Here is a 25,492-nt window from a genome sequence, read left to right as displayed (position 1 = left end):
TTAGCTAGTTCACACACATAATAGTTGATGCAAAACAGTGCCCATCCAATGCTAAGGTTGTGTGGACAAACCCCGACAGGTCTATTATTTACCTATGTAGTCAAAAGCATCCATTAGGAACAGAACTAGTCGGCCTAGGCATAAGTAAAACACCTAAGCTTTGCAATTCCTAGGTGGGTACCTTAAAAGGTACCAATTTTGCCGACTAAGCACCCACTAGGGTGCCCAGTCGTGAGGGCAGTTTGATTATTTATTATTATTATATATATTCTGATATTTTGTTTATACATATATAATTATATATATGTGTGTGTGCGATTTATTTTGTGAAATGACGAAAACATGCTTAGTTAATTATATATATTGATTATGTTATACGCGTGTGTTACTTTGCTTTTGAGATTTTTTTTGTGAAACTTTGAAAGCACGAACATTTTTTATTGATTATGTTTTTTATATGTGTATTTCTTTGTTTCTAATTAGTTTTTCTATAAAAGCCTGAAAGCATGTTTAATATTATTGCGCTTTTGTGAAAGGCTGAAAGCATATTTTGTTGATTATACCGAATATGTTATGAATAATTGAATATATATGTGTGTGTACAGTTATATATATATATGTGTGTGTATTCTGGTTATTTATTATGTATATTAATATATTTTGTGAAAGCATGTGTACTTTTATACTTGTGTGACGAAAACATCTTATTACTAAAAGAATTAAACATGATTTTATGTATATTTTTTATATTTTAATTGGGATATCGACTAGTACAGCCTAGCTAGTCCTTGACTAGTCTTTTTAAGGGTCTACCGACTAGGCACTACCAAGCTCTTTTGATTACATAGTTATTTTACTCTGTACAAGCTATTTCAAACATGCATGCTTTAGTTGTAATTAGTGTGAAGCATTAGACACAAACATAAAGTGACACATACCAAAGAGGGCTTGATCAAGGCTCTTGTTTTCAAGGTACTCATAGACTAGAAGACGTTTATCTCCCTCAAGGCAGCATCCAAACAATTGCACAAGGTTGCGATGCTCTACTGCAGATATGGTAGAAATCTCAGTGAGGAATTGATTCTTCCCTTGATGAGATACTGCTGAGAGTTGCTTCACGGCCACAATCCTCCCTGAAAGTGTACCCTATACACCGCCAAAAAGAAATTAATGCTGGAAGCCAAAGAACTGTACAACAATAAGGGCAACTATAGATAAGTGCATGATGTGCACTTGCCTTTCTTTTCTCTGCACAAGCATTGTTCAAAAACAAAGGTTGGAATCATGTCATAGGGGAATAATATGTGTTACCAACATAACTATTGAAAGGATAACTGCAGAATGTGGAGCCGATTTCTACAGGGAGAGCTCTCAGGTGGAGTCAAGTTGGCATTGAGTCATAATAAATTAACTTGGATAAAACAGCCAAGAACCAATTACTACTAGATCCAATCCAAACTGTTGCTCCTTATCCCCCTCTTCCTTCCTTTCTCCTTTTCCATACCCCTTTATGGTCATTTATAGGCTAAAGCATCCGGGGGGGAGGGGAGTGGGGGTGGGGTTTAGGTCTGTTGGGCCATGGGATGAAATTGTCATATCACCCTTAGCTTTTTATTTTGTTTACCATTTAAATGTTCACGTTTATTTTTATTTTCCTTTTATTGCATTAAATAAGAAAATATTCCGTTATTCGAATCCATCAAAAATAGTTAAAAATTCAAATTCTTGAAGAAAGTTTGGGACAAAATATTTTATAATTTAATTATTAAAAAAGAATTGAAAGAAGATTGAAGAAAGGGATTTGAAATACTTAATGAGATGGATAAAACAGCCTTTAATTTGATGATTCTCTCCCCAGCGCTAATACGATGACAAACATGGTGCCTTGGGAATCATGTCTTTTTATCCTGCAGCAAACCGTGAAAACGAGGAAAAGAAGTAGCACCTAGCCTATGGGTGACGTATCATATATAATATACATCTATAATATACATTTATATCTATATTTATATTTATATATTTATACATACATACATATATGTATATATATTATGAATATTGATAGGGTACAAAAATATCCCTGGTTAACATACACCCATGACAGTTGTCCTAATATAACTTGTAGGACATAAATACTCATTCACAAGTTCAAATGGATCTAGATCGATAATATCATATCCTTAACAATTACAGAATCTATGAATTAGGCAATGACCTAGGATCTCAGTCTAGTAACCATCGAGCCAGTTCCTGTTAAGATCAGCAAGAGTATAGACTCTACATGCAATCTTATGTGCATCGTCTATGTGCGTGTGTACCTTATAAACTGGCCCAAATCCTCCCTCTCCCAGCTTGTTTTCTGGATTGAAGTCTCCTGTTGCAGTCTTCAATTCAGCATAACTAAACATGTTTGGTCTGGCACCTGTTTCTAAAAGCTCTGTTTTCATATGAGAAAAGTCAGATTGACAAACCACTCTTTATTATTAAACTGGTAATGATACATGTTAGCATGAAATGTCCAAATTACTTGAAGCACTGAATTTTGACGCCTAGTGCAGAGTCTTATTTTGTGAACTAGTGCAACTTTTTAATATTTACAACATGCAACCATTACCTTCACTTGCACTTGCCAGTAGAAGCTTATTTTTTCTCTGTTTCAAAACAAAAACTACAAAAACGAACGTGATTATGGCTACTCCAACAGCAACAACAATTCCAACAAGAACACCAGTTCGCTTTTTCTTGGTGGAGCCTATGACTGGTGGGAGGTTGCTCACAGTTGGTACAAACTCTATACACCAGCAAACAGTACCAAGACTCAATCAGTGTTGTTAAAAATCTTTAATCTTCAGGTATCTGTTTATTTTTCCAAACATGCCATGATATTACCTGGAGTGACACTAACTGCTGAGATAGATGGCCCATAAGTGCCTTGAGCAGGAATGCAACATGTTCCTTTTCCAGCCCAGAAAAGGTGAATTTCAAAAAAGTTTTGAGATACATTGGCAGTAAAGTTCATTGATATTGCTCTAAATGAAACACCACCTGCCTGCTTTCTTATATCAAAATCTTTCACTGCCAGATGCCCCTACAAAAAGTAGAGAAGCAAAGCACATGATAGAAGTCATGCCCCTTCAGAAAACAACATATAAGGAGGATCCAGTAGCTCCACACACACACACACACACATATGCGCACTCATTCACACATACACATGCATGTACACATTCAGCGTACGCATGGGCACACCACACGTGAAAACACAAAGAAGTCATTCACAGTATGGGCGATATATACCTGAATATAAATATCAAAAATACGTCTTCCAACAGTTTGCCATACGGGTGAATTTGGGAAAGCTGTCTCAGCAAATTGTAGGTTTACAGTGTAGTTCCCATTTTCTAGGCCGAGTCCATAGTATCGTAATGAAACTGGAGAAAACCTTGCAGTTTGGAACAATTCTGGATCTAAAGTGTTGGCAAACTGTGATGAGATGTTTTGGATAAATTGAGGATTATTATTGCTCATAAACCAGCCATTGCTACTCACTGCCCACCTCTCTGTATCAACCATATAATAGGATGAAGCACCAAGATCCTCATTGTCTTTCTCAAATACTGTACCATAGTAAGATTTAATCTCTGGACCCCCACATTTAATTGCAAAAGAATAATCTGCAAATATATGCACAAGGTATTATATTCCAACTAAGGAACATCAACAGTCAATAAAATAATATCAACATATGCAATGTACACATTCATTTTTTAGCATTTTCTATTATGTTTAAATTAAAAAATTTAGATAAAATATGACGTTTAAAACCAAAGGTCTGGGAATTGTCGGGGACTCATCAATTAATTGGACTAAGCTGGTCCAGTTCCCATGATGGTTGCCAGAAAGGGAAGCTGTAAAACCCATTAAAAAATAATAATAATAAATAAAAAAAATATATCGGACCCGAGTTGGATCCGGATCCAGACTCGGGTCTCCCATAACCGCCGCTGTGTTCTTTATAAGAACGCTGGGGAGGGAAGAACGCTGGGGAGGGGTCTCCCTTTTGCGAAAAGGGAGAACCCCTCCCGCCACTCTCTCTCCCCTCTCGCCGGACCTCCGCGCCGGCGAGCCTTGCCGGAGCCCTCTGCAACCCCGATCTCCCGCTTTCACCTTGTTTTCCGGCCGGAGACCTCCGGCGAGCCCCCGTTCGGTTTTCCTCCCCCCTTCGACAGCTCTCTCTCCCTCTGTCGACGGAACTCTCACCGGAGCCAGGGACCCCCTGCGTGCGCCGGTGACCTCCAGGTACGCCCCGACTCTCTTCTTCTTCTTCTTCTACTTCATCTTCTTCTCTTTTTTCGGCAGGACGGCAGGGGTTTTGTCCCTGCCGCCTGCTACTTCCGGCCGGCAGGGGCTTTGCCCTGTCGCCTGCTACTTTTGGCTGGCAGGGGCTTGCCCCTGCCGCCTTTGCATTTTAGGCCGGCAGGGGCAAAGCCCCTTCCCCCACCTCGCTGTCTCCCTCTTCTTTTTCGCAGTGGATGGGTCGAGCCCTCCCTGCCACCTGTGTTTGACCGGACGGCAGGGACTTTTTGCCCCTGCCTCTCGTTTTTTGGCGGGTTGGCAGGGGGCTACGCTCCCCTGCCGCCTGTTTTGACCGGTAGGCAGAGGTCTCCAACCCCTGCCTCTCTCTCTCTTTTTCCCGGCCAGCCGGGGCTCGTCCCTGCCGCCTACGTATCTCCGGCAGGCAGGGGAAAAGCCCCTTCCCTCGCCCCCTTTCTTTTCCCTTCTGCAGTGGAGGGACCAAGCCCCCTTCTCTTTACAACTTTACAGGGGAGGGGCTCGGTCCCCTCCCTGTCAAGGGAGGGGCTGAGCCCCTCTCTATCTCTCCCTGCTCTTGTTAAAGCCCGGGTTCGGGCCGGGTTCCGCCTGGGTTGCCCACCCTTTGCCCCGCCCTCTGTAAGTTTTATCTTCAAGTTTTTGTCCAGTTACTTACGATTCATTTTTTGCAGCTTGAACGAGCGGCTGAGCCCTTTGTTACATATGCACCAAGGCAAATCCAACTCCGAGACTCCCCAAGGTATGAGAAAGTTGCACAATGGACTTTGGATGAATTGAACTAAGCTAAAACACTAAAAATGAAAATTAAAACAATTATATATATATATATATATACTTTTTAACTTCAGGACAATTTTGCGATTCTTGTCCTTTCCATTATGTCATTTACTTTGCCGTCGCGCTTTAGTGCACAGGCTACTGCTTTCTGTCATTTACTTTGCCGTCGCGCTTTAGTGCACATCCTACTGCTTTATGTCATTTACTTCGCTACCGCGCTTTAGTGCATAGGCTAATGCATTTGCATCTACTGCTTTCTGTCATTTAATTTGTCATCATGCTTTAGTGCATAGGCTATTTGCTTTATGCATTTACCTGCTTACGCATTTATTTGATTGATGTACGATTTCATACTTTGTGCACTGCTTACGTATTTTTGCGATTGATGTGCAGTTTTGCACACTAAGGATTGCTTGCGTCTTGCAGTCACACTAGATTGTACTCGAGCTCGCATTTTGTTGGCTTGCACTTACATAAGTGCAGCCTTGAGCGTACCTTGTTTCGTTCGTTGTTTTAAAATATGCAAGGCACACTTATGCATTTCAATTATCTAAAAAAGGGGATTCCTAGCGTGAACCTGCTTTCCCAAATGTGTAGTTGCAAAGCAGAAATTGAAACTCTTTCCTGTTGCAAGATGGCAACCAAGTCTCTCAAATTGCTATATTTGAGAAAAGTATCTCTATTGCTTCTGTTGCATATCTGATATAACTTAGAAAACCCCGATGAGAGGCATGAACAAGTGTTTGGGTGGGGTTTCTGTTGAGAAACCTGTATCTTAAACAGTATCGCAAGACATGCGCAACATGCTGATACTACGATAAATTGGATGAGAGATCTGTGGCGATCTCATATCGTGTAAATTGCACAATGTTGTTCAAGTGGTTTAAAAGACTTGATCTTGTCAAAACTAAATATTTGTTGCATCACTTCTTTTACGAAACAATGCTGTTGGAGTTCTTTTGAGAAATCCATATCCCTCTCATCGTGGTTGTACCTTTAGACAGGTACGTTGCGTACTACGATGAGTAGGATGAGAGGTCTGGGGTTACATCGAACGTGCAATGGCACATTGTTGAAATCATGTAATGTTGATGTTCGCTTACACATGCAAGAGGCTCGTGTCAGTCTAAAGGACTTGAGCATGTCAAGTCAAACTAAATATTTGTTGCATCGAGTTGGGGTTTCTTTTGAGAAACCAATACCCCTTTCATCATAGCCGTGCTTTTAGACAGAAACGACATGTTTATACTACGATGATTGGATGAGAGGTTCGTGTAACCTCGAAGCGGGCAAATGACACTTTGTAGAAATTAGTTACATAGTGATGTATTACCTTCACAGGCAAAATGCTCATGTTGATTTAAAGAACGAGCATGTTAAATGTAAATTAAAATGATTTCATCATTTCTTTTACGACACATTAAAGCTAGGGTCTCTTTTTGAGAAACCTGTACCCTTCTTATCGTAGCCATACTTTTTGGCAGATACGACATGGTAGTACTACGATGATTGGATGAGATGGTCATGCGATCTCAAATTGTGCTACCGGCACAATGCCTGCAATTACATAAATAGTGATGATTCACCTTTACATGCAAGATGTTCATATTGGTTTAAAGGACCAGAGCATGTCAAATTTAAACTAGAATTATTACACCATTTATTTTTTGCAACATATTAATGTTGGAGTTTCTGTTGAGAAATCCATATCCCTCTCATCGTAGTCGTATTTTTTGATAGGTACAACATGTTAGTACTACGATGATTGGATGAGAGGTCTATGTTTACCTCGAACGTGCAATGACACGTGATTGAAATCAATACAACAACAACAACAACAACTACGCCTTCATCCCAAAACAATTGGGGTCGGCAATATGAACCAAAAAAGAAAATCATTCTGGGTCTTCCACATGAATTCTTCTCCTCCAATCATTTCTATCCAATGCCATGTCCTCGGTGAGGTTCAAAGCATTCATATCCTTTCCTATCACCTCCATCCATGTCTTCCTAGGCCTACCCCGACCTCTTTTAACTAATATATTTTCTCATTTCTCCATCCTTCTAACTGGAGCATCATTAGGCCTTCGCCGAATATGTCCAAACCACCGTAAACGATTCTCTCTCATCTTATTTTCAATGGGTGCAACGCCTACTTTCTTACGTATCTCCTCGTTCCGAATCTTATCTTTTATTGTATTTCCACACATCCATCTCAGCATACGCATCTTAGCTACACTCATTTTTTGAATATGATGTCTCTTGACAGCCCAACATTTCGTACCATATAGTAAAGCGGGCCTAATAGTCGTCCTATAAACCTTTCCCTTCAACCGCAATGGCATTCTACGATTGCACAACACTCCAGTTGCACTTTTCCATTTCATCCACCCAACCTTTATCCTATGATTTACATCTCCATCAATTTCTCCATACTTTTGAATGATCGATCCCAAATATTTGAAACAATCATCCACCGGTATTTCTTGCTCACCAAGCTTCACTACACTCCCATCACTACTTCGTTGCTTACTAAACCGACATTCCATGTATTCTGTCTTACTCTTACTCAACTTAAAACCTCTTGCTTCTAATGTCTGTCTCCATAATTCTAACTTAGCATTAACCCCAGCTCTAGACTCATTAATCAAAACAATATCATCAGCAAACAACATACACCACGACACATTTTCTTGAATTGATCTCGTAAGCTCATCCATCACTATAGCAAATAAGAAAGGGCTTAAAGTAGATCCTTGATGTAACCCAACCGTTATAGGAAAATTGGTTGTCACCCCTCCACAAGTGCGGACATTGGTTACTACTCCTTCATACATGTCCTTAATTATACTAATGTACTTGAGAGACACACCTTTCTTCATCATTGTCCACCAGAGAACGTCCCTAGGTACTCTATCGTATGCTTTCTCCAAATCAATAAAAACCATATGCAAATCTTTGTTCCTCTCTCTATTTCTCTCAATAAGTTGTCTAAGAAGATGTATAGCTTCCATAGTTGATCTTCCAGGCATAAAACCAAATTGATTATCCGATATCATGACAACCTTCTACAACCTAGACTCAATCACCCTCTCCCAAAGTTTCATAGTATGACTCATGAGTTTTATACCACGATAGTTTGTGCAATCTTGTATATCACCCTTATTCTTATATAGAGGCACCAAAGTACTCTTCCTCCACTCATTAGACATCTTATTTGTCCGTCAAATCTTGTTAAAAAGATTTGTCAACCATTCTAAACCTTTCTCTCCCAAGCATCTCCAAGCCTCGATAGGTATACCATTTGGGCCAACTGCCCTTCTTGATTTCATTTTCTTCAAAGCCTCTGCAATTTCTTTCTTTTGAATCTTGCGCATGAAGTCACGATTCATCTCATGAAAAGGAATGAAGAAGTCTCCAAGATCTTGAGCATGACTTTCATTATATAGCTTATCAAAATAATCTTTCCATCTCTCCTTAATCTCCTCATCTTTGACTAAAACCCTTTGCATTTCATCTTTGATATATCTAACCATACCCAGATCCCTCGATTTCCTATCTCTCATCTTTGCAAGCCTATAAATATCCTTCTCGCCCTCTTTGGTATCCAACTTGTCATAAACCTCCTTATATACCTTATCCCTCGCGTTCCGAACTACTTTTTTAGCTTCCTTCTTTGCTATCTTATATTTCTCCAAATTCTCATTATCACGACTCTTACTTAGATTTCTATAACACTCTCTTTTAACCTTAATAGCTAATTTGACATCCTCGTTCCACCACGATGTATCCTTACCTAGCGGTGCACCGCCTTTAGACTCACCCAATACCTCCTTAGCCACCTTTCTCATGCCCGCTATCTTATTCCACATTGATTCTGAATCCTCCTCAAGACACCAATCAACTTCCTTAACTACCTGCTCTACAAACATTCCTTGTTTAGCTCCTTTTAGTGCCCACCCCTTAATTCTAGGATCTATCCTATGTCTATCCCTTTTGCGGCATTGTCTAATTCTAAGATCTAAAATTAAGACTCTATGTTGTGTAGCTACACTTTCTCTCGGTATAACCTTACAATCGATGCAACAACCCCTATCTCTCTTTCTAAGTAGGAAAAAATCTATCTGACTCGTATTAACCCCACTTTTAAATGTTACTAGGTGAGACTCCCTCTTCCTAAACCAAGTGTTTGCTAAGATCATATCATAGGACAAACCAAAATCTAAAATCCTTTCTCCTATACCATAGCCTCCATGGATACTCTCAAATCCATCCCTACTAATGCCTACATGCCCATTAAGGTCACCGCCGATGAAAAGCCTTTCTCCATAAGATATCCCTTGTACTACTCCATCTAAATCTTCCCAAAATTAACGCTTAATGGAATCATCTAAACCTACTTGAGGTGCATAAACACTAATAATATTAATAATATCCGAACCTAATACTAATTTAATAAGTAAAATCCTATCACCCTTCCTACGGACCTCAACTACATTATCTATAAACTCGCGACTCATAACAATCCCTACTCCATTCCTATTCCTATTTATTCTTGTATACCAAATCTTATATCCCCAAGGTTCTATCACTTTTGCTTTCTCACCTACCCATTTGGTCTCTTGTAGACATAAAATATCAATCTTTCTCCTACACATAACATCTACTAACTCTACCAACTTACCAGTTAAAGATCCTATGTTCCAAGTGGCTAACCTAATTTTATGGTCTTGGACTAACTTCTTTACCCCCACCCATCCAACAAAGTGAGGGAACCCTTGCCTATTTGACACCACACCTGGGCGCTGGTGTGACGCGTCGCTTCCGGGCGACGACCTAACAACCCTTGCCCATTTATCACTGCCTCCGGGCCTATAGAGTACAACGCGTCGCTCAGTAGGGAACGCCCCAACGAAATTCTCATATTGGTTCATAATCATAGGGTATGACTAAGGTTTTATGCTGGCTGTCACAGGCCTACCGCAACCCTCCTCCATTATCCGGGCTTGGGACCGGCCGTGTATAACTAAACAATTATACACAGGCGGAGTTGACACGTGATTGAAATCACATAATGATAATGTTTTCACCCTCATAATAAGTTGACCCCTCTCATCGTGGTTGTACTTTTGAATAGGTACGTTGTGTACTGCGATGAGTAGAATGAAAGGTCTATGTTTATCTCGAACGTGCAATGGCACGTGATTGAAATCACATAATGGTGATATTTTCACCCTCACAATAAGTTGACCCCTGTCATCGTGGTTGTACTTTTGAATAGGTACATTGCGTACTGCGATGAGTAGGATGAGAGATCTATAATCACCTCGAACGTGCAATGGCACGCAAATAAAATCACATAATGATAATGTTTCGCCTTCATAGGCAAGATGCTCGAGTGGGTTGAAAGATCAACAATATAGATGGGTCTTCAGTTAAGTAACATCTGACGTACCCATTTAACCCGTTGTTTTGATCAAGAGAGAGGATGGATTGATACAAAACTTTGATGGGCAGGTTGTTAACAATCACCTTTCGTGCAATGACTCGGTATCCCCAGTTATCGGAGTTAGGGGACGAGACTACCAAAAATTATCTTAGGTGATAGATCTGATAGACTTCTGCAGAAGTAGAATGCATCCGTTGTCTACGTACGCCTTTGGGAAATCCTCTCTCGATCACCGACCGTCCCCTTAGGAGCGGACTCAGCTAGGTATTCGGGGTATTGAAAATACATGGCATAATAGACCCTTGAACTAGTCTCGGTTGTTTCTATGATTCGTGCTTTGCGCGTACCCGCAAACCAACTAATTATCGAAACAAAAGTTATACTAATATTATTTGTTGATTGCACACTGTATGTTGATTTACTGTTAATGCTAGTTGTAACATTTCACGTGCGCCGATTAATTGTTAATGCTAGTTGTAGCATTTTATGTGCATTGATTAACTGTTAATGCTAGTTGTAGCATTTTACGTGCGCTGATTAACTATTAATGTTAGTTGTAGCATTTCGCGTGCGCTGATTAACTATTAATGTTAGTTGTAGCATTTGTGTGCGCTGATTAACTGTTAATGCTAGTTGTAGCATTTTGCGTGCGCTGATTAACTGTCAATGCTAGTTGTAGCATTTTGCATGCACTGATTAACTCTTAATGCTAGTTGTAGCTTTTCTCATGCACTGATTAATTGTCAATGCTACTTGTAGCATCTTTCTTGTGCTGATTAATTGTTAAATGTTAGTTTTAACATTTCTCTTGTGTTATTAACTGCATATGTTAGTTGTAGCATCTCTTGCGTTGATTAACTGTTAATGCTAGTTGTAGCATTTGTCTTGTGTTGATTAACTGCTAATGATAGTTGTATCATTTCTCTTGCGCTGATTAGCTGTTGATGCTAGTAGTAGTTTTTTTACTTGTTTGAACTGCTAAGTACGATAGAATGAAATGTAAGTGCTTAATTCTGTTTTATATTGTCTTATTTGTGCACCTACCCATTTTTCGCAAAACTGACCCATTTTATGGACACAGTTGATGAATAAGTTACAAGATAGGCGATGATGCAATTGCAAGATTATCTCAAGATCCCACTATTTTTGCTGACAGCTCGCGTCCTTAACTTTTGGTTTTGGCAAGGGTTTTATCAAGAAATCCTAATTTTGTACACCTTAAAGTTATTTCTAATACAAATGGCTTATTAAAATATGTTTGTAAGTTATATGGGTTGAAAATGTGGATTTTTTGTTAATGCGCTCAAGGTTGTCAACTTGCCTTTCTTATTTAAAGAAAATCGTTTCCACTAATTTGTTAATCAAAACTCTGAAAAGAAAAGAATTTTCTAAGTCTTTTGAACTTTTTGGAAATGTTTATAAGTTTAAAATTTTGGGGCGTTACAGAAGCAGTACGAAAATTGGAATTCAGAAGTGGTCAAACCAAATTTTTGGAGAATTGAGAAAGCGGGAAGCCAATAAAAAGCTCTCATTCAGGAAGTGGTATAAGAAATTATGAAAATTAATGATAAAATGACGTATGTAAGAAGACAACTTAAAAAAAATTGTTCTTTAAAAAAAAAGTTTGTCAAAATGAATAATTAAGAAATGACATCCACAACTTTAAATTATATCATCTTATTAGAAAAAATACCTAAGATCATTTAATAGAATAAGTCAATAAAAATGCAAAAACCTTAAAAAATACAAGTTCATAAGTTTATTTTGGAATTTTGATACAAACCATTAAAATAATAAAAGAATTGCAGCAATTAATGTGTAACTCATCTTATATATTACAATTCTAAGAAACTTCAACTTGGACTAAGAATATAATCAAGTATTATATGATACCTTTAAACGATATCAGAGAAGACAATGTTATATAGATCCATATCTGTAAAATGATATCCAATGCCAATCTAAAGTGGAAAATCCTTGATTTCTTCCATCTAAAAGATAAACTTATGGAGCAATAACAGAATGTTTGATATTCATTCGCTATGAATAAAATAATAATTTTATTCGCGTGCCTAGGTTTATGTTTATTATCGCATGTCCTTCACAACACATATTACGAGCTTCTAACCTTTATTACGTGCTTTCAAACTTGTATTACGGGGTTTTAACCTGTATTATGAGTTTTCAACCTGTACTACGAGTTTTTAAATTGTATTACAAGTTTTCAACACATATTACAAGCTTCTGACTTGTATTACAGAGCTTTCAACTTGTATTACAAGCTCTCAACCTGTATTACGAGCTCTCAACATGTATTATGAGTTTTTAATATATACAAGTTTTTAACGTGTATTATGAGCTTTTACTCGTGTGTACAAGCTTTTATGTATAAAACTCATGAGTCATACTATGAAACTTTGGGAGAGGGTGATTGAGCATAGGTTGAGGAAGGTTGTCATGATATCGGATAATCAATTTGGTTTTATGCCTTGAAGATCAACTATGGAAGCTATACATCTTCTTAGACAAATTATTGAGAGATATAGAGAGAGGAACAAAGATTTGCATATGGTTTTTATTGATTTAGAGAAGGCATACGATAGAGTACCTAAGAATGTTCTCCGGTGGACAATGATGAAGAAAGGTGTTTCTCTCAAGTACATTAGTATAATTAATGATATGTACGAAGGAGTGGTAACCAATGTCCGCACTTGTGGAGGGGTGACAAACAATTTTCCTATAACAGTTGAGTTACGTCAAGGATCTACATTAAGCCCTTTCCTATTTGCTATAGTGATGGATGAACTTACGAAATCAATTCAAGAAAATGTGCCATGGTGTATGTTGTTTGCTGATGATATTGTTTTGATTGATGAGTCTAGAGCCGGGGTTAATGCCTAGTTAGAATTATGGAGACAGACATTGGAAGCAAGAGATTTTACGTTGAGTAAGAGTAAGACAAAATATATGGAATGTCGGTTTAGTAAGCAACGAAGTAGTGATGAGACTGTAGTGAAGCTTGGCGAGCAAGAAATATCGGTGGATGACTGTTTCAAATATTTGGGATTTATCATTCGAAATGATGGAGAAATTGATGGAGATGTAAACCATAGGATAAAGGTTGGGTGAATGAAATAGAAAAGTGCAACTAGAGTGTTGTGCGATCGTAGAATGCCATTGCAGTTGGAGGGAAAGTTTTATAGGATGACAATTAGGCCCGCTTTATTATATGGTACGAAATGCTGGGCTGCCAAGAGGCATCATATTCAAAAAATGAGCGTAGCTAAGATGCGTATGCTTCGATGGATGTGTGGAAATACAATAAAAGATAAGATTTGAAACGAGGAGATACGTAAGAAGGTAGGCGTTGCATCCATTGAAAATAAGATGAGAGAAAATCGTTTACGGTGGTTTGGACATATTCGGCGAAGGCCTAATGATGCTCTAGTTAGAAGGATGGACAAATGGAAAAATATATTAGTCAAAAGAGGGCGAGGTAGGCCTAAGAAGACTTGGATGGAGATGATAGGAAATGATATGAATGCTTTGAACCTCACCGAGGACATGGCATTGGATAGAAATGATTGGAGGAGAAGGATTCATGTGGAGGACCCAGAATGATTTTCTTTTTTGGTTCATATCGTCGACCCCAATTGTTTTGGGATGAAGGCGTAGTTGTTGTTGTACAAGCTTTTATGTACCCTTATGAGTTTTTTGATAATATATGTATGGATTATTCCAAATGTGTAGGAATTACGAATGCTCAAGGTTTAGGTGCTTTACATTTTGGAATACGTATGCTTTGAATAATGTGATAATTCTGCTTTTTTTATTAAAATGCTACATCATATAACTGATATATGTAATGAATGATTTCGCTCAGCAGAGTGATGGGTGTAAGAAAATAAAACCCCAAACAGAACTTTAAAAAGAAACTCACAAAAGATCTTTCTCAATGAACACAAAGGTTCATTCAACACACTCACAAGAACCGAAATATTCAAGAGTGCACACACCAAGAGAGAAAAATATATCTCATTAAAATGGGATAAACCCACACAAAAAATATATAAACAAGAAATAAAAGCCCATATTTATAGGGCTGAAAAGGAGCTTAGAGAGGGGGAGTCGTTGGGCTCCCAACGACTCTAATTAGAGCTGTTGGGAGTCCAACAACTCCAATTAATGCTGTATGCTTTATTGACTTTTCGGTCAATAAAGGCATAAGCCTATTTGAATGTCCTAAAACAAACAATGCTTTATTGACTTTTCAGTCAATAAAGGCATAAGCCTATTTAAATGTCCTAAAACAAAAAATAAAAGTTATTCTAACTAGTCTAATTCTAACTAAACTAAGAAGCTAAACTAAAGGATAAGATTACATATGATAGAGTTAATCTCACGTATGAGATTAACTATCAGATTACAATTTTAACACTCCCCCTTAAACTTATGGTTGGACAACCGAAAGTTTGTATAAGAGAAAATGGAACCAGGGAGCAGCAAGGGGTTTGGTAAAGAAGTCGGCCAGTTGATATTCTAAGGAGACATATGGGAGATCAATGATGCCGTGTAGAAATTCCTCTAGTACATAGTGGCAATCCATCTCGATATGCTTTGTTTGTTCGTGGAATGTTCGGTTGCTGGCAATGTAAATAGAGTTTTTGTTGTCGCAACATAGTTGTGATGGTCCCATAGTTATAATACCCATGTCTTGAAGAGTCATCTTAACCATACTACTTTCATAGCGGTTGTAGTCATGGCTTTGTACTCAGCTTCAGAGAGAGACTTTTTGTTGCTTCTTGCACCGCAAAGAAATCTAAGATTCTCCTAGAAACACACAAAGACCAGTAGTTGAGTGTTGATAATTGGCATCACCCCCCAATCTGCATCAATATAAGCAGTTAGTTGTAACGAAGAAGCAAACAAAAAAAGTCTTCTATAAATAGAGTTTTTTAGATATTTGATAATTCGTAATACTGCTCCCATATGAACAATAGTTGGAACATGCTCGAATTGACTTGCTGTGTGGACAACATGTGTAAAACCTCAAAAAAAAAATTTGAATTGATTCGGGCCAGATCCGGACCCGACCCGAGGCCACCGCCTCTCGCTGTCATTAAAAGACAGCGAGGCAGGCAGGAGGAGGGTTACGAAACCCCCCTCACCGCCTCTCGCCCTCTCGCCTCTTCTCGTCCCCTGCGGCCGACGACCATAGTCGTTGGCGATCGAAGCTGCCCCACCCCTCCCTTCTCTCTGTTGCGAAGGCGCCTACGACCCACCGCCACCGACGTCGACGACCTCTCTCCTCCGGCAGCCTTCCTAGGTACGCACTCTCGCCCCTCTTTTATTTCCTCGTCTCTTCTCCCTCCCTTTTCTTCTTCTTTCCGTTGACCGACAGGGGCAAAAGTCCCTGCCTGTCAGGGGAGGGATTGAGCCCCCTCCCTACTTCCTTTACGCCAAGGGAGGGGCCAAGCCGCCTTCCTACTCCCTATTACGGCAGGGGAGGGGGGGTCGAGCCCCTCCCTGCTTCTTTTTTGGCAGGGGAGGGGGGGAGCCGCTTTCCTACTCCCTATTACGGCATGGGAGGGGGGCTCGGCCCCTCCCTGCACCCTTGTACAGCAGGGGAGGGGCTGAGCCCCCTCCCTGCTCGTTGTTACAGCAGGGGAGGGGCCGAGCCCCCTCCCTGCTCCCTGTTACGGTAGGGGAGTGGGTCGAGCCCTCCCCGTGCATCTTCTCTCGTTAGGCAGGGGCATCGCCCCTGCCTTCGCTGTTTTTCGGCAGGCAGGGGCAAGCCCCTCGCCTCGCTTTTCCCTAGCATCAAGCGGGAGCTTCACCCCTGCCTGTCGAAATGACAGGCAGGGGCAAGGCCCCCTGCCTCCCTCTTAGCATGTTTGTCAGGCAGGGGCGAAGTCCCCTGCCTCTGTTCGTTGTTGACAGGCAGGGGCTTTGCCCCTGCCTCTCTTCTACTTTGTCTGGCAGGGGCGTAACCTTGCCTGCCCTCGCTTTATGAGGGCAGGGGTGTAACCCCCTGCCTCCTCGTTGGTTGCTGACAGCAGGGGCTCGTAGCCCCCGCCCCTGCTTCTTGCGCTTATAGCAGGTGCGCAAGGGCGCGATGCCCTTGTCTCTGCTTTCCTTACGTCAGGACGACGACAGTGCTCCTGACCTTCTATTTTTGGTGTTAACGTGCTAAGATCGTCACTTTTGCAGCTCGCACGACGGATCCTGCTTGCGCTCCGCGACCCAAGCCGTCCATCGTTTACACCCGCAGACGCCAGCAAACTTGTAACTCTCTAAGGTAGGGGAAGATTGCACGGAAGACTTAGACAATTGAATGAAGTTCAATTAACTAAAAAGGACCATTAAATAAATATATATAGAAATATATATATATTTATACGAGTACGCATTTAACTCAATGACGCAGATTCACGATCCTTGTCCTTTACCTTCTGTCAGTCTTTGCCTTGCCGTAGCGCATTGCGCAAGGGTTTTGCGTTGCACTCCTGCTTACAGTTTTTACTTTGCCATCACGCATTGCCCAAAGGTTTTGCGTTGCACTCCTACTTAAAGTCTTTGTCTTGTCGTCGCGCTTTGCGCACGGGTTTTGCGTTGCACTCCTGCTTACCGTTTTTACTTTGCCATCGTGCATTGCGCAAAGGTTTTGCGTTGCAATCCTGCTTACAGTCTTTACTTTGCCGTCACGCTTTGCACCCATGCTCTTGCTTTTGCATATGTGTTGTTACTGCCTTGCTATTGCAGATGATGCTCATGTTTTCGCTCATTGCATACGCTTTTGAGGCATCCTCGTGGAGGATGCAAGAAACATCTACTACTCTCCCTCTTGCGACAACAATTGAGTCAGGAGCTTAGCGATTCATCATTGTCGAAGGAGAGGGATCCCTAGCAGGGATCCAAGTTCTTTGAGTACACAGTCCTGCAGACGAATTGGGGTTCGAGCGAACTTCTTATCGGTGGTTCTGTTGAGAAACCCGTATCCCGTCTATCAAGACCGGTATCGAGTCATGCGAGACATGTAGATACCCCGATAGCGGATGAGATTCGAGATAATCACATGCCAATTGTTGGCACAAGCTGTTGGATGTTTCAAACGATAAAGAATATCAAAGTATAGTTTGAGAAGCATTACATCTTTGTGAAACACTCCTGTTGAGGCTCCTATTGAGGAGCTATACCTCCTTCATCTTAGAGTACTTGTAGTCGTGCACTACATGTTAGTACTGCGATGATCGGATGAGACGGTCGTGCGACCTCGAATAGTGTTAAATGTACAATGCTGTAATCACATAAAATGACCTCACATTCGCCTTCACAGGCAAGATGCTCGGGTGGTTTAAAGACCACAACATAGAATGAGTCGTTAGTTAAGCAACAACTAACACACTCATTCACTTCTTGTTGTCTGTCAAGAGAGAGGACAGAGCGATACAAAACTCCAATGGACAGGTTGTTAACAGTCACCCCACAGGCAATGATCCGGCCTCCCCAGTCATTGGAGTTAGGGAAAAGGGGCTACAATAGTTAGCTCAACACTTCTGCAGAAGTTGGATGCATCCGTAACACTGCTTACCTGCCTTTGGGGAATCCTCTCTAGGCTAAAGCCGTCCCTTTAGGAGCGAACTCAACTGGCTATTCGGGTTATTGAAAATACATAAAATAACAGACGCCCGAACTAGTCTCAGTTGTTTCTACGTTTTTCCTGCGCGTACCCGCTGTCCAGTAATATCAAAACATAAAGTCTGTTCACACTGGTTGATTGCTTTCTTGCTCGGTAGTTCAGTATGCTACTCGTTGAGCTATGCACACTTGTCAAGGCATTACTCTAGTTGATTAAACTGCTTACGCTGATCTTTGCTGAGTTAATAAGTAGCTTCTCATACTAGTTAAATGCTTATAATAATAGCATTATGCCAGTTGCTACATATTAGCATATGACTTGCTTTACCCCTTGATCGAATTGCTTGGTGCTTATTGTAACATAGCACTTATTGACTTGCGTCTCTTATGATTGATGTGATTGCATACAGCTCGTAATCTACGAACTGGTGGCAACTAGGATTGATGTGGCCGCTGGTTTATAAGCTGCTTACATATTGTGATATAACTACTGTCGTATGATTGCTTATGAATGGCTTGTGATGGAATGATTTATGCCTTACGATTAATTTAATTACTTGCTGATGAATTGAGCCATTTGATGGTAATTGTATGTTTTCGCGAGCATTGTTATGAGTGCTTGTCTTATTCAGTTGTTTTGTTTGGTTGTCGGATAAAGTTAGTTACTCTTCGCCTATAGAATCAGTTGGATTGCCATATCTACGTGTTCTCATGTGTCGTTTATGCATGCTTTGAGGTCCTATTTGAGGATTGCAATGTTCCTTGTGACAATAATTCGATGCGTAGTATTATATGATTCTGTGTGATGTGATTGATGTGTCACGTGATAAGAAATGTTGGGAGTATGCGATAATATGTGCATGGTTCATGGAACCTTATTGGAGGAATGGGTGATCATGTGTTTTGTTTTACCATGTGAAGTGATACGATGCATATTGCTGATATATATGCTTGGGCCTATATTGGTGGCTACTGACCCAAGAGCGGTCAATTGTTCGGAACAGTCGACTGTATTGATGCATGTATCACCGAGTAGGGTGTCTGTTGAGGACCTGATCTCCAAAGGATTATCTGCGATGCTGTGTATGATCAATACCAAATGACTCGGCTAGAGTGGTAGATTCTCTGTGTGGATGTACAATGTCCACGAACGGGTAGCCGCAAAGACGGTGAACTCCTGTGAGGAAGTTTATGGTCCAAGACCAGGTATATCATCTAGGGCGGAATTCCTTGTGAGGTTATATATTTCCCAGACCAGGTGATCCGGCGTTGATCTTGTTGATTGTAATAGTGGCTATCGACCCTGAGAACGGTCATTTGTGTTGATGCGTGTATTACAATGATTTTCATTGTATATGACATTTGTTGGGGACCAGCTTCCCAAAGGTTTCGCTGTGAGGGTGTGTATGATCAAGACCAGGTGACCCGGCTAGGGTGGTAGATTCTCTATGAGGATGTACACTGTCCACAAATGGGTAGCCGCAAAGACGGTGAACTCCTGTGAGGAAGTGTATGGTCCAAGACCAGGTATACCATCTAGGGCGGTAATTCCTTGTGAGGTTGTACATTTTCCAGATCGGGTAATTCGGCTAGAGCGATAGAATCTCTGTGAGGATGTACACTGTCCACAAACGGGTAGCCGCAAAGACGGTGAACTCCTGTGAGGAAGTGTATGGTCCAAGACCAGGTATACCCTCTAGGGCGGTAATTCTTTGTTTGCTTACCATAAAAGTTATGGTGAGCTGTGATGTTCTTCTGAGATTGTTTGAGATAGCCAATTATGAATTTATAGTTTTGACTTTCTGTTTTAACATGATTTCATGCAGGATTCAGATGTGAGAATCAGATCTTTATTGATTTTAGATCATGTTTTGGACCTTCTATAGAAGGGTGGGCTTTTTCTGAGAAAGTATGACGCCTTAGTGAGTCATAACCAGTGACAGTTGACCGCGTAGGGCTTTGGGAGATGAGAATAGATTAAGGTTGTTCAGGACAAAGCGTTTGTTAGAAATAGTGAGAGCGACAAACGATGACCTGATAATGATTAAATGTAGAGACCTCGTTCTAGGAATGAAAACAAGCTTGTTACGTGGTAGTTCATAGCTTACGATCAAATGAATCGTCTTGCTACGTTTTGACAGTTGCGTTGCTTACTTGCTTTGCATTGCTTACCTGCTTGCACCGCTTGCACTACTTACCCGTTTGCGCTGCTTACCTGCTTGCACCGCTTACCACTTGCACTGCTTACCTGTTTAACTGCATATTTGCTTTGAACTGCTTAGCATACTGAATTAAATGTACTTAATCTAGTTTCCTATAGTCTCTCTTGTGCACTTACTATTTTTTCGTGAAACTAACCCATTCTATGGGTACAGGTGATGATTAGGTACACCACGGGCGATGGCGCGATGACAAGATGATTTCAAGACTTCTTCTTTCTGCTCTTAACTCACGTCTTGGATGTTTTGGGTTTGTAACAGATTTTCCATGAGATATCCGAATTTTGTGAGTTTTGGTTCTTTTAGCTAACGTGCCCAAAGCTGTCTGCTTACCTTCTGATTTAACAAAAGAATAGACTTCCGCTGATTCCATAAACAAACTCTGAAGGAAAGAGATTTTTTCTAGTCTTTTACCTGTTTTCTCAAAGGTTCGCAAGTTTGAAATTTTGGGGCGTTACAATATGTGCGATGTCCGGTAGTGTGATGAAAATGTAAGACAATGCCCCAACAAGTTGTCTGTAAGGTGTTGGGTTCTCGAGTGGTTCTCTATCATCAATTTTCATTTTGGCATTTACGACTTTAGGAGTGTAAACATGCTTTTCATCTGTGATTCCGGACCTGTCAATAATATCAATAGCAAATTTCGATTGAGTTAATAAATAACCTCTAGGAGAATAGGTCACTTCGATTCCAAGGAAAATTTTTAAGAAACCCAAGTCACTCATTTCAAAATTGTTTTTGAGAAATTTTTTGTTGTTGTCAACTCCCTGTTTATCACTTCCTGTGATGATTATGTCGTCCACATAAAGTAGAATAATAATACCTGCATTAGATTTCTTAATAAATAAAGTTATGTCAGTAAGACAAAATTGAAAACCAAAAGAAAGCATAACTTGACTAAATTTGTCATACCAAGCCTTTGGGATTTGTTTAAGTCCATATAAGGCCTTATGTAAACGAAGAGCGTTTCCTTGTGGAATCTTAATACTAATACCAGTTGGAGGTTCCATATAAACTTTTTCAGCTAGACTATCGTTAAGGAACACATTCTTGAATCTTGACATCTATATGAAAGATGCCATTTCTTTATAGAGGCAGGATCAATCAAAGTTCTTACAATAGTCATTCTAGCTACTGGTGCAAAAGTTTTCTTATAGTCTATTGCATATTCCTTGGAATATCCTTTAGCAACTAGCCGGGCCTTAAAACGTTCAAGAGTGCCATCACTTTTGGTTTGGACTTTGTATACCCAACGACATCCTATAGGTTTCTTTCTTAATGGAATATCTTGAATAGGCCATGTATTCGCCTTTTTTAAGACACTTAACTCTGCTGACATGGCTTTAATCCATTCGGGATGTTCTTTTGCAGTATCATAATTAGAAGGTTCTATGTAGGAATGTAACATGGTAATATATGCTTGGTACTTTGGCGAAAAGACTCATAGGATACAAAATTTTCAGGTACTTTTGGCACCCTATATGATCTTCTTGCTTCTATATGATCTTGTGCTTTAGTATATTTTTCTAGAGCACAAGGTTGCTCTAGGTTACCCCGTTTGAAGTATTGAATACATTCTGGATGAGATGATTCAGTACTTATTACATTTTGATCTTCTTGCTCAACATCTTCTTTATTAATCTCTGAAACTAAGTCCAGTAAAAAGGAATATTCATTGATTTCTTTAGAGTTTTTAATTTCAAAGAAACTTTTATTTTCTAAGAAGAATACATTTCGTGACACATATAGCTTTCTAGTTTTAAGATTAAGGCATCTATAACCTTTTTGATTCCTTGCATAACCAAGAAACACACATGGAATAACACGAGGTGAGAGTTTGTCATTTTTGTTTAAGAAAAACAAAACATTTACAACCAAATACCCTTAACCTTGAATAATCTGGGATTTGTTTGAAGAGTTTTCAACAGGTGAAATATTGCTTAAAACAGAAGATGACTATCTATTAATGAGATATACCGCAGTTAAAGTGACGTCGGCCCAAAACATTTTTGGAACTAGATGAGTGATGAGTAGGGTTCTTGTTGTTTCTATAATATGATTATGTTTTCTTTCTGCTAGGCCATTTTGCTGTGGGGTATATGAGTATGATTTTCGATGTGAAATACCATGTAAATTTAAGTAATCGTTAAATTCTTTTGACAAAAACTCTCCCCCTGAATCAGTGCGAAAAATGCAGATATCATTCTTAAATTGATTCTTAACCAGTTTATGAAATATTTGAAAATGAAAAAATACTTCAGATTTATGTTTTAGAAAATAAATCCAAGTATGTCTTATAAAATCATCTACAAAAATGACATACTCTTCGGATATAACAGGTGTGGGACCCCATACATCTGAATACATTAACTAAAAAGGCCGAGAGGAGACAAAATTTCTTTCTTGAAAGGGTAATTTCTTCATTTTTTCCAGAATACATTTTTCACATTTAAATGTTTCAGAATTACAAAAGTTTGCCATATTTGAAAAAAATGAATCTTGGTATGCTAGGATGACCAAGTCTCGTGTGCCATAGATTTTAGTTCATTTTCTAAACATTACAACAAAGCGTAATCTTGAGAATTTCTAAAAAGTCTATGTAGTATAAGCCTTCTTTTCTATGACCTTCCTCAATCAACTTGCCTAAATGGTGATCCTGCACTCGACAACCACGAGAAGAGAAGGAAACGTTATATCCATGGTCAGATAGTTGAGAAACAGACAAGAGATTGAGATTTAATTTGGGAATATATCTAATTTGTGGAATATGAAATCCTTTTAAGTTTTGAGATTTTTTTTTCAAAATTTCCTATTGCTTCGATTTCTAGTGGTGTTCTATCGGCAGTAAAAACATTAGATCAATTTGAGTTATGACATTCAGATAATATTTCAACATTCGGAGTCATATGAAAAGAAACATCTAAGTCAAGAAGCCATAGAGTTTTACCTGGATCGGAGGTGCTCATAGAAGAGACATCAGCTCCCCTAGATGAAGATGCTCCCTTGAGTAGTGGTCAATTGTGCAAGAGACATACTCCTTGTGGACTTGTACATATGCACTTTGTGTTTATGATCTTGTAAGCCCTTAGAGGCTCTTGTTTTGTATTTTCGCATATTTCATTACAAAAAAAATATATTGTAAAAACCGATGTTAGGTTATTTATCATAGTATTAGTGCTCTAGTGAATGGATTTGTAGACTTAATAATACTATATATTTCTAGCCTAAGAAAGATAAGAAAATGCTCCCTGAACAGACTGCTTGCTTTTTTATTATATCGTTCTACTGTTACCTGCACTATCTTTATTGACATAGCATATCAGTTGAGAATGGTTGCTAAAACCTAAAACCTTGTCTATGCAGAGTTAGAAAGAAACTAAAATCATTTTCTCACAGATTTTATAATTTAACAAGCAAAATTGCAGTTTTTATTTTAGACACTGCAATAGTCATGCTACATCTGCGATTAACATGTCTTCTTGAGTGTATCTCACAGGACATATGCATTGTCACACAATACAAATTTTCATAAAGCTTAGCAAAAGTGAGCTCCAAATTCCTGAGCTACAGCTGTTATGCTATTTCTCTCCTAATTCATGTTGTAAAACTCCAAGAAATTTGATGTTTCTCAAACTAAACTTCCTGAGCAGCTGCAATAAAGTAAAAGAAGATATGATTACTTACAAAGAGGAGGATTCTGGTTACATGGGAAGCTTCTCTGAAGACAATTCAATCCTGAAGGCAAAACACTGAATTTACAGTAATTATGTTCTGTTACACATCTATAGAACAAAAATATGACCTGTAATTGAATGATGCAGCATAACCACCACAGATGGAAAAAGGATGAATCAGTTATTCTTGCAATTAACTTGTATCATGCTACTGTTATGGTATCAAAAAGGTGTCAGTTATGAACATAACACACCTGCTGTTAGAACTATCAATGACAAAGGCATTTCCCACCAAATTGCTGCGCACAAAAGAGAATTCACTATCAATATGTAAGAGTTCACTGAGCAAATATCTCGTATTTAAAGAAAATAAAAACTGTCCAAGATGATCAATTTCTTACACTCGTAAATTTGTTTCATCCAACCAAGAAGGGAAGCTTCCTGATAAATTGTTATATGACAAATCTCTGCAAGCACAATTAAAAAATTGGTGCATGTTTTATGATGTACATAAATGACGAGAGGAGAGTATTAGGGAATGATACTCAATTTCACACTTCATTACTATTAGTGGCATATAAGGGAATAAATTTCATGTCAAAACACCGCAGAAACTATTACAATAAAATGAATATGGAAAAATTTATGAAAAAAAAAATGCCACCACATAAAAGCTAATCGCACTCCATGCCCTAAGAGAAATTGGATCAATGAGGAAGCCACAGACCGACCAGATCCTACTGGGATCAGGGATCCAAATTCAAAACAATAGGAAATTCGGTAGGTCCAGTGGTACCTGCGCTAGGTCTTGGTCTGAAAACAAGTTATAATCACCTTTCACAGATGGACAACAAAGATCCTGATAAAGATAGAAGGAAAAAAGAAAGGGAAAGGAACCCCCTATCAACCAGTGTCACCGATATCGTAGATATTTTGAAAATGTTGCAACAATATCAGTGACTTAAGGTCAGCCGATATTATCAGAAATATATCACAATATTTGCAAAATATCGTGACAATATCATGATATTTTTGAGAAAAAAACTTATGTTTTATATTTTAAGCTTACTGAGAGCTAAATCCAATGAAGGTGGTGGATGGGGTGGAATTATGAAGGAAAGAAAGATTGACTATAGAGAGAGAGAGGAATTGGTAGGAATGAAGGAAATCTTAATTGACTTCTCAATTGAGCCTACTCTCTAGCTATTCTAGAGCCAATTCCACTCCAAAATTAGAGAGGCCAAAGAGAGATTCTCTATTCATGAAGCATAATAGAAAAAAAGAGTACATTGACCTATTTATAGATTCTTATAGGCTAAAAAGACTAAAAAGCCGCTCACTAAAAGCCCAAATGCCCCATACACCCTCAGGTGGGTTGTTCACCCAAAATACAAGATGTGAGA

The 25,492-nt window shown here is 39.3% G+C and overlaps 1 protein-coding gene across 1 annotated transcript in view; it reads right to left on the bottom strand.

Moving 5' to 3' along the window:
• LOC149831148 (putative LRR receptor-like serine/threonine-protein kinase At1g56140) overlaps window positions 1-25,492 on the bottom strand; it is a 96,358-nt gene that overhangs the window by 2,254 nt on the left and 68,612 nt on the right. Inside the window, exons 14-21 of the mRNA XM_090012950.1 lie at window positions 24,491-24,556; window positions 24,344-24,388; window positions 24,100-24,164; window positions 3,298-3,674; window positions 2,890-3,088; window positions 2,615-2,791; window positions 2,319-2,437; window positions 939-1,146 (exon numbers count right to left, since the gene is read on the bottom strand). Coding sequence (XP_089869076.1) covers window positions 939-1,146; window positions 2,319-2,437; window positions 2,615-2,791; window positions 2,890-3,088; window positions 3,298-3,674; window positions 24,100-24,164; window positions 24,344-24,388; window positions 24,491-24,556 — 1,256 coding nt within the window. The remainder of the gene's footprint in view (window positions 1-938; window positions 1,147-2,318; window positions 2,438-2,614; window positions 2,792-2,889; window positions 3,089-3,297; window positions 3,675-24,099; window positions 24,165-24,343; window positions 24,389-24,490; window positions 24,557-25,492) is intronic.

This window comes from Nuphar pumila, chromosome 7 (assembly GCF_984573655.1).
Source record: "Nuphar pumila chromosome 7, dmNupPumi1.hap1.1, whole genome shotgun sequence".
In the NCBI taxonomy this organism is placed as follows: domain Eukaryota; kingdom Viridiplantae; phylum Streptophyta; class Magnoliopsida; order Nymphaeales; family Nymphaeaceae; genus Nuphar; species Nuphar pumila.
The sequence above is the reverse complement of the archived record's forward strand: the minus strand, read 5'-3'. Positions and strand labels throughout refer to the sequence as shown.